Consider the following 12,666-nt stretch of genomic DNA (forward strand, 5'->3'; position numbering starts at 1 on the left):
CACCATATACTGATTCACAAGCTCAGGAGTTAGGGAGCTGAGCTGACGATCCCAAAATTTCATGGCCATGTGTAGCGGGTCCCGGCTAGGTCTCCGCCGGCAGATATATAGATAATCCTCTGAAAGGAGTGCTCTGAAATATTACAAATATTACAGAGAAATCAGTGACGCAGGACAACAGTTGCTCATTCTCCATTCACTCGGATTATGAGCTCATCTTGCTCTGCGCATCGCTAAATGTCCCAGTGTGACGCTGCTCGTGGTTACTGCCACCCCGTATCCATTTTATGAAATACATGTCATTGTGCTTTTTCCGTGATCTCTCATTAGTATTCAATTATATAAATCAGAATAAAATAAAATGCTATTGCAATAAAAGGAAAGGAAACAAAAAGTAATAATCTCAACAAAACTTATTTTGTGAGTGTCACACATGTCCTGTGTTAAGGAAACATCATCTTAATGCGTAAACAAACCTGTATGACTGTGGCAACATGGGATAGTCATAAAGGGAGAATATTAATACATTTACTATAAATTTAAAAATAAACTTTTTCTTTTCAATTATGGCATAATGGCTACATTATCTTATACTATATTATATTAACGTGTATAATATCTTCATTGTTTTTGGTTCTTCCCTGTTGGACCTAGTTTCTCAGTCTGTTTGATTAATCATTCTGTTCACCTGTTGTCTCATTATCTTATTAGGTCCCTTTGTTTGTTCATGCTTATAAGCCCTTAGTTTTCCCTTGGTCTTCATCAGTTCTTGTGACAGAGTTTATTTTTATTCCTGTTTTCTAAGCATTTGTCATTAAAGTCTGACCTTGAATGTTTCCTCGTCTTTGTGACTTTCCTAACCATGTATTGTAAAAATTATATTATATTATATTATTGTCACACAATGGGTGTGTGTGCCGGCAGACAGAAGAAGACTATTGCAGCATTGAACATAAATCCAATAAAACATTTAATAAATCCTCCAAAGGCAAGACAATCAACTTAACAGGCAGAGTGACACACCTTAACATAATTGTAACACCAAACAGAGAATGGAGACAAGGCACAACTTAAGTAGTTAATGCAAATGAGACTAATTAATCAAACACAGCTGAAACCAAATGAACTAATGACAGTTACTATAGAAAGTTCCACAACAAAACTTGTTGAACCAGTCACCATATATTATAATGCTCATTTCTCTTCTCTATAAAGCACGACTCGACATATTGTATGCATAGTTAGTGCCTGAAATGACTGTCGTGGTTTCTTTGATACAGCCTGAAAGAAAGGGGCTAAACAGTAAATGAAGGGTCCCGTGACAGTTAAAAACAAACACATTGACAATACAATGGCATATTATGCTTCCACAAGGCAGGAATTCACTTAAAAAGGCTAGCATCGATTATATGTAGCTGCTGTATTTTGCCTGGCAAAGAAGCTCAGAAAAACACGATCCTTTGAAAAATGTTGTGCTGTTTAAAATCCTTACCTGTTGCTACGTTTTACTTCAGCCCGCTTCGGTATTTGATTCATCATGCCATAGCAGAGGTGGAAAGTCCAGGGATCAGAAAGTAAAAGTGCCATATTTTTATTCCAACCAGCTGAAGCTGTGTTAAAGTTAATGAGATAATTAAGTGATTAATTGTTAACAAGCAGAATCACCAAAGGAGAAAAATCACAATTTTAGGTCACCATCATGGAGATCAGGGATTGCTTTACTTGAGCTCTTGACCCTTGACTTTTAAACATCATATTTTATATAACTGAGTTATAACATCCAGACAAGTAAAGAGAAAAGATGATGATCAGGTGGTGTTGGTTATGTTTAACATAATCATTATTTGACCTGAATCACCAAACTCATTTAGAGCTCAATCCCTGAGTTACATTTACATTATTTATTACAGCAGCCCTATGAGTCTATAACAGAAGATTCTGCTTTATCAACATAAATCAACAGTTGTTCTAATTTAAAAATAAGCAGTATCTTTATTTTAGAGACCCAGACATGAAGAATCAGCCTGTGAAGCTCAACAGTGGTGAGAATAATAAAGCATGTTGCAGTGCTTTCTGGGTGCCACCAATCAAAATTCATCCATGGCTCCCATCATGCATTGCTGCATGAATAAATTATGAACCTAATTGTCTTAGTAATTTCCTTTATTCTCACTATTTTAATTTTTGCTATTTTTATGTGATTTTCTTGTTTTCTAGCGTTCAGAGTTGATCTGTTTATCAGAACATGTTGCTTGTCACCGTTGTTGAGATTCATACGCTGATTCTTGATGTCCGTGTGTGCCTAACACAAACATTTTTTCTTTTTTTAAAAAATCAGAACAACTTTTAAGAAATCCTTTGGATTATATTGAAAAAGCAGGATCTTCTGCTGTAGGATCATAGGGCTGCTGTAATAAATAATGTAAATGTAACTCAGAGATTGGGCTATAAATGAGTTTGTTGATTCAGGTCAAACCATGATTATGTAAAAACATAACCAACACCACCTGATCATCTTTTCTCTTTGTTTGTCTGGGTGTTATAACTCAGTTACAGCAGCCAAACAAAATATTAAAAAGCCAAGGGTCAAGATCTCAACTAAAGCAATCCCTGATGTCCATGATGGTGACTTAAATATTGTGATTTTCTTCTTTGGTGATTCTGCTTGTTAACATCAGGTGTCTTCAATAATGGTCAATCATCACTCAATTAATCACTTAATTATCTCATTAACTTTAACACAGTTTCAGTGGTTGGAATAAAAATATGGCAGGACTTTTACTTTCTGACCCCTGGACTTTCCACCTCTGTGCCATAGCTAGAAACGGCTAACGCACTTTGCTAACACACATGCATGTGCATGGATACAGTTCCAGTTTACTTTTATCCAACAATGTTACTCCACTAAACTGATGACATTATCAAATAATGACAGATAAATAAATTAAAAAAAAAATTATATGAGCAAACAGTTATGTTTGTATTTATATGGCTTACTAGTGCCGCTCTCTGCATCTCTCTCCTGGCGCACTCCTAAACACAGGTAAATGTACATGAGGACGCCTTGGTAAATTAACCTAACATTGCAAAATATGAGCTACCTTGTTGAAGTTACCTTGTTGAAGTCAAATCCTAAAGAAATTGTGTAATCTCCTCAGTTTCTGCTGCTGAAAAAAGTCCTGCTAAATTTCTTTATTGTGATTCACAGTAAAAAAATATATTTACTGTAGAATTTACCCACCATTAAAATTTAACCATGATGCTTTACAGATTTACAGCAACATGCTATATACAGGTTCTACAGTAAGGATTTATTCATTTTACAGTAATAATGCTGTGAAAACTACAGAAATTTGTTACAGTACAGTATTAGCCGAAGCTGAACACGTGAGCAGCACGACGCATGCATGTGATGCTGACACAGGATCCGGCCAATAACGAGCCGGCATTCGGACGTAAACAAGGAAGCCTGCACTGAGTTCACTACATATGACAATGGTTCAAATTGTTGAATTCAATTAAAGTCATTATTTTTGTGTTGAAAAAGGATTCTCATCACTTCATAACATTAAGGTTGAACCACTGTGGTCACGTCGACTGTTTTAACCATGTTTTTAACTACCTTTCTGGACGTCAAAAGGTGCAATGACGTTGCTACCCTTGTGTGGATCAGATACCCTCGGATTTCATCAAAAATATCTTAATTTGTGTTCTGAAGATGAACGAAGGTCTTACAGATGTGGAACGACATGAAGGTCAGTAATTAATGACAGAAATTTCATTGTTGGGTGAACTAACCCTTTAAAGGTGCGGTAAGTAGATTTTGAAAAACGGAACTGACCGACGAATTTCGGATCGCTTTGGGAGACCAATCTACTTCGAGTGTAAGAAAAACGAGCCAATACATATTGGCATGCGATTATTGCAACAGCTGCTCTGCGCTGCGGCGCAAGCATTTAATGAGCAGCAGGTGCGTCGCATATTTGCTTTTCGCTTCGGAGCCGAACACATGTGCTGTTCCTGCGTGTGTGTTTCTTTGAAGAGGTGGAAGACGAGCTGTTCTTTTAGGAAGGAGCCTCTGCATGTCTGGTGCGGGTGTGACGCCGCTGACAGTGTTGGTTGCGATCTCATGAGAGAGCAAAAAGAGTTTTCAGCGGCACAGAAGCAGACGGAGGCGATTAAGCACATCCTGCCCCAACGACTAGCTGCTGCCTCCACCCAGTCGTCGGCTGCAGCGCCTCCACCTGCTTATCGCCGAGGGCGCCCCACTGCGGCCGCTTCCGCCCCTGCTCAGCCTAAGGGGCCGCAAGGGGAACGCCCAGCCCGTCCAGGCCCCCGCCAAACCTAGGCGGCAAGCATAAGGGCAAGCGGCCCTGAGACGGGCGACCTAGAGATGGGAGGTTCTGCTCTCCAGAAGATGGTGTCCGCACCACTCCCTCCCCCGGAGGAGGGCCCGGGTGGAGAATCTTTTGGTAAGTGTTGCGCAGCACACACAGACTCCACTTCGGGCCGCCTCAGTGCCTCCGAAGTCAAGTCCCTGTGTTCTACCTCACTGCCCCACCCCGGGTACATTGGTGGTTCCGTTGGTCCCGCTTGCACGGTGTCTGGGAGCCTGGCTAGCGCTCCCCAGCCCGTCTCGCTGGCTCATCTGTACCATCAGACTCAGCTATGCGATTCAGTTCGCCCGGCATCCCCCCAAGTGCCCCTGTCTTATGGACAGAGATCGAAATCCTACTGGCAAAGGACGTGATCGAGCCGGTCCCTCCAGCTGATATGAAAACAGGGTTCTACAGCCCCTACTTCATTGTACCCAAGAAAGTGGGTGGGTTACGGCCAATCTTGGACCTGCGAAACTTGAACCGGGCCCTGCACAAGCTCCCGTTCAAGATGTTAACGAAATGCATTTTCGAGTGTGTCCGTCCCCGAGATTGGTTTGCAGCGATCGACCTGAAGGACACGTACTTTCATGTCTCGATTCTCCCTCAACACAGGCTGTTCCTATGATTTGCGTTCGAGGGTCGGGCATATCAGTACAAGGTCCTACCTTTCAGGCTGTCCCTGTCGCCTTGCGTCTTTACGAAGGTCGCGGAGGCAGCCATTGTTCCACTCAGAGAACGCAGCATTTGCATTCTCAGCTATCTCGACGACTGGCTGATACTGGCACAATCTCGGGACCAGTTGTGCGAACACAGGGTGCTCCGTCACCTCAACCTGTTGGGACTTCGGATCAACTGGGAAAAGAGCAAACTCTCCCCTGTGCAGAGGATCTCTTTTCTTGGTATGGAGTTGGACTCGGCAAATATGCAACGCACCTGCCCCTTACGGAACAAAAATATATGGGAATATACTGCAAAATATAATGCGATACATTACATAATACATTTCCATATATGGGAAACTAGTGCTTATATTTCTCAATATACTGCAATATATGCATTGACCATGTATGGCTATATATTGATACATATAAAATATTTATGAATGAAGACAAAAATAGCATTACATTCATAAAGTTTTATCCTTTATTGTGTACATATATTGCACATACATGTTCCCATATAAATGTGAATGTATTGTACACACATATATACACACATTCATGGAATGAGTTACAATCAGTGGTTACAACAGACTTCTAGTTCCCAGCATGCTTTGCTTCTGACTGTTAAATGAGAGTAAATGTTAAAATGAAGTGCTATTTCATGTGTTTTGCTCAATATTAATATAGGGGGAGATCTGTTAGCGTTTAATGTTCTATTATTTTGGAATTTAAAAGGTTTTCTGGTATGTGTGAGTTTTTGGGGTTACCATTGTGCTGAAGAGTAGATCCTGTGGTTAGGTTTATGATTGGCTGAACATCATTAACACTATAATAACTTTATTTAAAAAGTAACGGTTGTGCATGCTATAGTACAGTGATTGTCTGTTTGGTAAAAAACTTTAGTACGTGCAGGTGTGCTTTTGTTAACTAACTTGAAAATATGAAACATTTAAAATGTAAATAATTATAAAATATAAGAAATGAGTTACATAATATACAGTATTTTACCATATATGTGTTTATACTGTATGAGTAAATACTGTGTATCTGCAATATATTGTGCATGCAGTACCATATATGATCACGTATAGATCTATATATTATTAAGTATATTACTGAATATAAAATTACATACATTATGATATATTAGTAAATATATTATCGCATATTTTTCAATATATGAAAAGCGGCAATTCTTTATGTATTATTCAATATATTGTAATATATTTACGCAATATATTTTTCTGTATATTTTCAAATATACTGTTAAATCATGTAATATATTGATCATTCATATATAGGGAAATATATTTTCTTTCCATAAGGGGCTGCTCATTAATTACTCGCGCCGCAGAGCAGAGCAGATGTTGCAATCATCGCATGCCAATATAGATTGGTCTCCCAAAGCGATCCCCAATTCATCGGTCAGTTCCGACGTACGTCTCCGTTCCCTCCTTCAGGGAACGAGGGTTACATACGTAACCGAGATGTTTTGTTATATTAATATTAAACTATTATGTTAATTTTGTTTTACAAATGTTTCCGATGTCTTACTGCCAGATTAGGTTACTGACTAAAGACTTGCACCTTTATAGGCTACAATAAAATTCAGATAATGATCTGTAATTTCTCATGAAGAAGATTAAACATTAAATTGCATCATAAAATTCTCTTGCCCCAAAACAACATGAATAGAAAAACACCTTCAAACAAACTTTTCCAGTATTTTGCATATTACAGTTAGCTACTAAATTGATGCTGCAAGACATAAAAGTTATGGTCTAGGTGTTCTGGTTGAGGCCACTGTTAGTCATGGAAGGTTTCAAATGTGAAAGGGAAAGACAAAACCTGTTTGTGGTGATTGCCTAAGTGATACATTCATTTTTTATATTTTTTTCATTGTTAGTTAAATATTAAAAGCTATAAAGTTGGGTCAAAACACTCACTAACCAAGGGTGGAACAAGTTTATTTCAAACTTGCAAGTGTGTGCTGACTGAAATCATATAGTAGCCTATCAGTGTGTCAGTAATATGGACAAAAGTTTTCTTCTTTTTCTGCTTTTGCTTCCAATAGCTGCTCCAAAAGGTAAGATTTCAAAATAATTCTATAAAACCAATTTTTGTAAACTTCAGTTAAAATTTGCTAGCTCTTAGGATCTGTTTTGGACATATATCTCCTCAATCAAACCTCACTGCTTCTACAAGTTTTAAGTGTACTGGCTTGCTGAGTTGTCCATCAATATAGCTAAATAAAGCACCAATGAGTCATGAGCGCGAGACTTGACTCTGCTGAAGGAATTGTCATTGACTAGTTTTAAATTATTCAATGAAACACTTTAAATTTAAAATTTGATACAAATATAGAAATACATCAAACATAGGTGACCAATTCTAAACATATCAATTGTTAAAAACATTGTTTTATTTGTTGCTTACAGTTTCCTGTTATTTTTCACAGGCTCTCACTCCTTATGGTTGCTTGCAACGTACATTAAAGGACAAACACCATTTCCTGAATTTAGCTATGTAGGGATGTTGGATGATGTCAGAATTATGTACTATAACGGCGAGACGAAGACTCTCATTCCCAGAGGAAATACAACAACTGAAGACGACGTGTTCAATCCAAATGTTCTCCTCACCATAAGTGACTACATACAGTCCTCTTTTATTGAAAAATGGGCAATAGCAACCAAAAACTTTAACAAAACTGATGGTATGAATTATACAAGACTGTAGCCTTTAATAGAAATATACTTTAAATTATTATTGAGCATGTAATGGTGTTTTAAATAAACACTACCTGAAAACTTTATCTCTCCACTAAAGGTGTTCTTGCCCTTCAGAGGCTGGTTGTGTGTGAACTGAGAGATGATGGTGAACCGGGACAAATGATCACACGGGATGCTTTCAGAGGCTCCACCACTGATGAGTTGCTATATGTTGACAAGAACTTCACATACCAGGGGAATTTAAACGTCTCAACCCAAGTGCTGAATATTCATCTTGAATTTAGCATGAGGCGTCATGAAAGTTTTTATCAGCCATTCTGCATCAAAACACTCAAGGGTTACCTTGAAAAAAGGAGGACTCAAATCTATAGAAAAGGTATGATGACTGATTCCCCGCTAAACTATGTTATGATTTACATTTAGAAGTTTTCAGACCAATAATATCTTTTTTTTTTTTTTTCCACAGTGAAACCCAAAGTCAGGCTCCTCAAGAAAGAACTGTCTTCCGGGTTTCGTGTGAGTTGTTTGGCAACAGGATTTTACCCTCGTCACATCAACCTGACCCTGTTCAGAGATAGACAGCCTGTATCTGATCAGGAGATCACTGGAGGAGATCTGCTGCCCAATGGTGACGGGACGTACCAGATGAGGAAGAGTCTGGAGATCAGTGCAGACAAACACAAATACACCTGCTCTGCCACACACCTCAGTCTGGACAACAAACTGGACGTCACTTTGGGTAATGAGCTCTTACAGAAAACAATTTAACAATCAAAACAAAAAGAATTAAAGTCAATCTCTCAGTCTGTGGTTCATGTTTCAGAGTATGATCACGGAGAACCATTTAAATCAGTGATTCCTTCAGTTCTGATGGTTTTGGCTCTGATGTTAGTGTTTGGAGCAGCAGTTGCTATAACTGCATGGAAAAGACGACGTGCAGGTATGACAAGAACTGAAAAAAGGTCAAAAGAGCTTAGAATAGCAAACTAAAGGAATAGTTCACCAAAAATATGGATTAGAACAATTTTTGTGTGTATATATATATATATATATATATATATATACACACACACACACACACACACACATACACGTGTGTGTTGGTTAATGTCTCCTTTAAAAAAAATCCAAATTACAGTTATGTTTTATAAACAGCAAATCAAAAACAATAATTCCTTTTGTCTTCCTTTTGGAGTTTAGATTCAATTAAAAGTGGGTATTCTACTGCTTCTAGTAAGTACTTCTAGTTATTAAGTTATTTGTTAACTTACAGAACTGAATAAAGAAAACACTTGTATATACTGTACATTCATTAGACAATAATTTTCATTTTCAGCATCTGAAGAAAGTGTGGACACAACATAGAAATCGATGTGAATGCCATGATACAAAGTGGGATATTCCAAAAAAGTGTATTTCAATCTATGTTATCTACACAATTTCCATTATAATTCACTGGCTGAGTCAACAATTCTATGTGAGCCACTGTCACACAAGTGATTTATTGTCACGCTGTCATACCTTTCTATTCCTAGACCTAAAAGTAGAAAAAACAATTTAGACAAATGTGTAGAAAACTACTTTGAGCCATTTACACAACAATTTTTATTCATTTATTTGGTGGTGTAGTGTAGATGATATAATGTTTGTGTGTGTATATATTATTTTTTTCATGTTATACTTTTTTTTTTTTACTGTATTATAAAAATTGTATTTTGAACATTCAGGCTCAGTGCAGAAGATGAAAAGATAAAAAGGAAAAGAAGGAGAAATAAAAAGACTCCTGGTTAATGATCATGGAAAGCAGTATTTCAATCTTTATTTTTTTGTTTGTTTGTTTGTTTTATAATATTTTATTTTATTCTAAACTTAGAATAAACTTTTGTGAATTGGCTTTCTACACATTAATATTGTATAAACCTAAGGAGCTATATTAAATCATATTTATGTTGCTGAACAGATGCTGAAGAAAATGCTTTATAATTTTCTGACGACAGTTTAATTCAACATTTGGGACATCAAGGAGTAAGTTCAGTTGACAGATGGACTGAACTAAAGCTATTTAATGTATCTAAACAATGTATGTAGTGACATCTGGTGGTCGGATTGAGTAATAAAGCAAAATTAAAGGGATAGTTCACCCAAAAATGAAAATTCTGTCATCGTTTACTCCCCCTCAAGTTGTTCTAAACCTGTATGAATTTATTTTTTACTGAGCACAAAAGAAGATATTTTGAAGAATATGGGCAACCAAACAGTTGATGGACCCCATTGACTTCCATAGTATTTTTCCCCATATACCCTGGAAGTCATTGAGGTCCATCAACATTCCTGGAGCCTCCCCAGCACTGCACATTTTTCATGTCTCCTTTGTCTGACCCATTTCAGGTCTTGGAGTCTCGACTAATGAGCTGATGATCTGATTCAGTTGTGTTTGATTAAGAAGATATGGAAAACATGCAGTGTTGGGGAGGATCCAGGAATGTGTTTGGGAACCTCTGGCATAGGAGAATGACTCAGAAGTGAAGATATTGTTGAATAAAATCCTTATTTTTGTTTTGTTTTTGAGCACAAAAAGTATTCTCGTTGCTTCATAAAATTAAGGCTGAACCACTATTTTTTTACAGGTTATCAATTTCTGTCGATGCTTCTAACTTACATTAAAGGAGAAACACTATTCCTAAATTAACTAGCATATTTATGTTGGATGACATCCTGTATGTAGGATATTATGATTCTGAAACAAGAAGCTATGCTGCAAGAAGAAATATTACAAATGAAGATGATGTGGTGGATCCAAATCACCTCAATATCATAAGCAATTATCTGATTGCTCATTTTATCAGAAGATCAGAATATCTGAGACCCATCAACCACACAGAAAGTAAGTTCATTTGGCAAAATTGGAAACAGATGATTATATCCACTGCTTACGAAGTGACTGTGTTTCATGTCTATGAATGAAAGATACTGTAGATACATGAAAAGTAAGTAAGAGTTTTTTTTTATCAAATATATAAATTCTCCTGATTTATATATTTGAAAATATATATAAAGAAATTTTTTTTTTTTTTTTTTTAATGTCATTTTGACATATCAAGGCATAGAAAAACCGACAGCACTCTATCTGGAGATATACAAATGGCGCCATGTAACCCACGCTGCACAACGAATCTCAGGAGTTACCTTAAAAAGAGAGGAACTCAAGGGAAGAGGAGAGGTACTTTTTCACTGTTTTCTCCCCTGCCTTTATATGCACTGTCAGAAAAGCAATTACATTTTATCTGGCTTTTCGAGTCACACAAAGAAAGGCACGCAAAAAGATAAAGACAAAATAGAGCCTAAAAATGAGTTTTAAAAAAACCTAATTTCTTTTTCAGTGAGTGAACAGGTGCTTAACCTTCACAAGATGTTGAATTTGTGAACAAAATCAAAAGGGGACCTATTATGCAAAATTCACTTTTATAAGGTGTTTGAACACTGATGTGTGTCTGCAGTGTGTGAGAACAAGCAGTCTATAATGGTAAAAATTTTCTCACTTTTTTTATAATTCCCATAAATCAAACGAGCTGAATCAGATTCTCCCCTACATTGATGTCATCATAGTGAATTAGAAATGAATTAAAAGGGTCTGATGAGCTAAGCTTAAGAAAAATCAAAGAGATAGTTTTATTGGTTATTTATTGCCATGCTGTTATATTTTGATGGTGTAGATATATCTGACAGGGAATATTCATCTGCTTTAGTGAGTACATCCATTTTCAGATTAATTGTTAAACTTCGCATAATTTCTAATTAGAGGAATTTGTTTTATTTTAAAGCATCTTAAGAAACTGCGGACATATCAAGAAATTCATGACATAGAGTCACATGGATTAATGGAGAAAAGTCTTCGAACAACTCAAAAATTTGTCTAAAATGCCTTTCTTGTCCTTTGTTCTGATTTTTTCTTTAACCAGCTCAACTGGACAGTTTACTTTTTGTGTACGTTGTTCATTGATTAAACTCCCATTTCATTTTCAGCATCTCAAGAAATTGTCAAAAAATGTATATAAATGTCTTGTCACAAAGCGACATACAGTAGACAAATGGAGAAACAACAGACAAAATATATTCTGTTAAATTGTCATTTAAGATCTAAAAGTTATAGCAATAATTCTGTTTCTATTTCATTTCTACCTGTGGTCAGTTCTTACTGTGTCAGAAATGTTTCAAACAAATGTGAAAGGGGAAGTCAAAGCCTGTTTATGGTGTAAGGGTTGCTTACAAAGCTTTATTTTTCATGACTGGCAAAACATAACAGCTGGAAAGCTCATAAACACACTTAATAACTACTCACAAGTCTGAATCTACAGTCCTGATTATTTGCAGATAAGCACATACTAAAATCATACAGTATGTTTGTCAGCAATATGGAAAACATTCTTAATCTTTTTCTGCTTTCACTTCCAATAGCTGCTCCGAAAGGTAAGATTTCAAAAGACTTGTTTAAAACTTTTTTTCTTTTTTAATTAAAAATGGCTTTTACTTAGAACATGTATTGGAAATATCTTCTAAAATCAAGTTTCAGAAGATCACAGATAACTAGCGTAATTAGCAGGAGCTGTCGATTAAGAGCTATAAACAGAACAGCAGTGTGCTTGGGTTACTGTATTTGAATGCAAGCCTGAGAAGCACATACAAAATATATTTAAATAAAATAAAAAAATATGATTTATCTATGTGAGCTTGCTAATAGACTATAGAGGTTTTAATATTGGGTGTTATTTTTAAGCATGTGATTGAGTTAAGTGACTTTAACCTGTCTGTTCAATGTGTGGTATTTTTTTTTATAGGTTCTTTAAATAACATTAGTTAACTACATTAGTTAATCTTTGTTAATGTTAATTTCAA

At 36.4% G+C, this 12,666-nt stretch overlaps 1 protein-coding gene and 1 long non-coding RNA gene across 3 annotated transcripts in view; one reads left to right on the plus strand and one right to left on the minus strand.

Moving 5' to 3' along the window:
- Positions 1–8,611, minus strand: part of LOC127507801 (uncharacterized) — a 100,987-nt gene extending 92,376 nt beyond the window's left edge. For both annotated transcript variants that reach the window (XR_007928447.1, XR_007928449.1), the window contains exon 1: positions 8,463–8,611. This is a non-coding gene — a long non-coding RNA (uncharacterized LOC127507801). The remainder of the gene's footprint in view (positions 1–8,462) is intronic.
- LOC127507795 (major histocompatibility complex class I-related gene protein-like) lies at positions 7,005–9,570 on the plus strand. Its single transcript, XM_051885154.1, has 7 exons — positions 7,005–7,127; positions 7,500–7,757; positions 7,871–8,149; positions 8,240–8,512; positions 8,597–8,713; positions 8,974–9,006; positions 9,110–9,570. The coding sequence occupies exons 1-7, from the start codon at positions 7,073–7,075 to the stop codon at positions 9,136–9,138; spliced, it is 1,044 nt and encodes a 347-aa protein (XP_051741114.1). The 5' UTR covers positions 7,005–7,072; the 3' UTR covers positions 9,139–9,570.
- The last annotated feature ends 3,096 nt before the right edge of the window (positions 9,571–12,666 follow it).

The sequence above is a fragment of the Ctenopharyngodon idella genome, chromosome 24 (assembly GCF_019924925.1).
Source record: "Ctenopharyngodon idella isolate HZGC_01 chromosome 24, HZGC01, whole genome shotgun sequence".
In the NCBI taxonomy this organism is placed as follows: domain Eukaryota; kingdom Metazoa; phylum Chordata; class Actinopteri; order Cypriniformes; family Xenocyprididae; genus Ctenopharyngodon; species Ctenopharyngodon idella.

Excerpts from the sequence above, each read along its gene's own strand:
- LOC127507795 (XM_051885154.1), top strand. The coding sequence starts at position 7,073 with ATGGACAAAAGTTTTCTTCTTTTTCTGCTTTTGCTTCCAATAGCTGCT. Across the intron at positions 8,513-8,596 it reads CAAACTGGACGTCACTTTGG|AGTATGATCACGGAGAACCA; the intron begins GTAATGAGCTCT and ends TTCATGTTTCAG. Across the intron at positions 8,714-8,973 it reads ATGGAAAAGACGACGTGCAG|ATTCAATTAAAAGTGGGTAT; the intron begins GTATGACAAGAA and ends TTTGGAGTTTAG.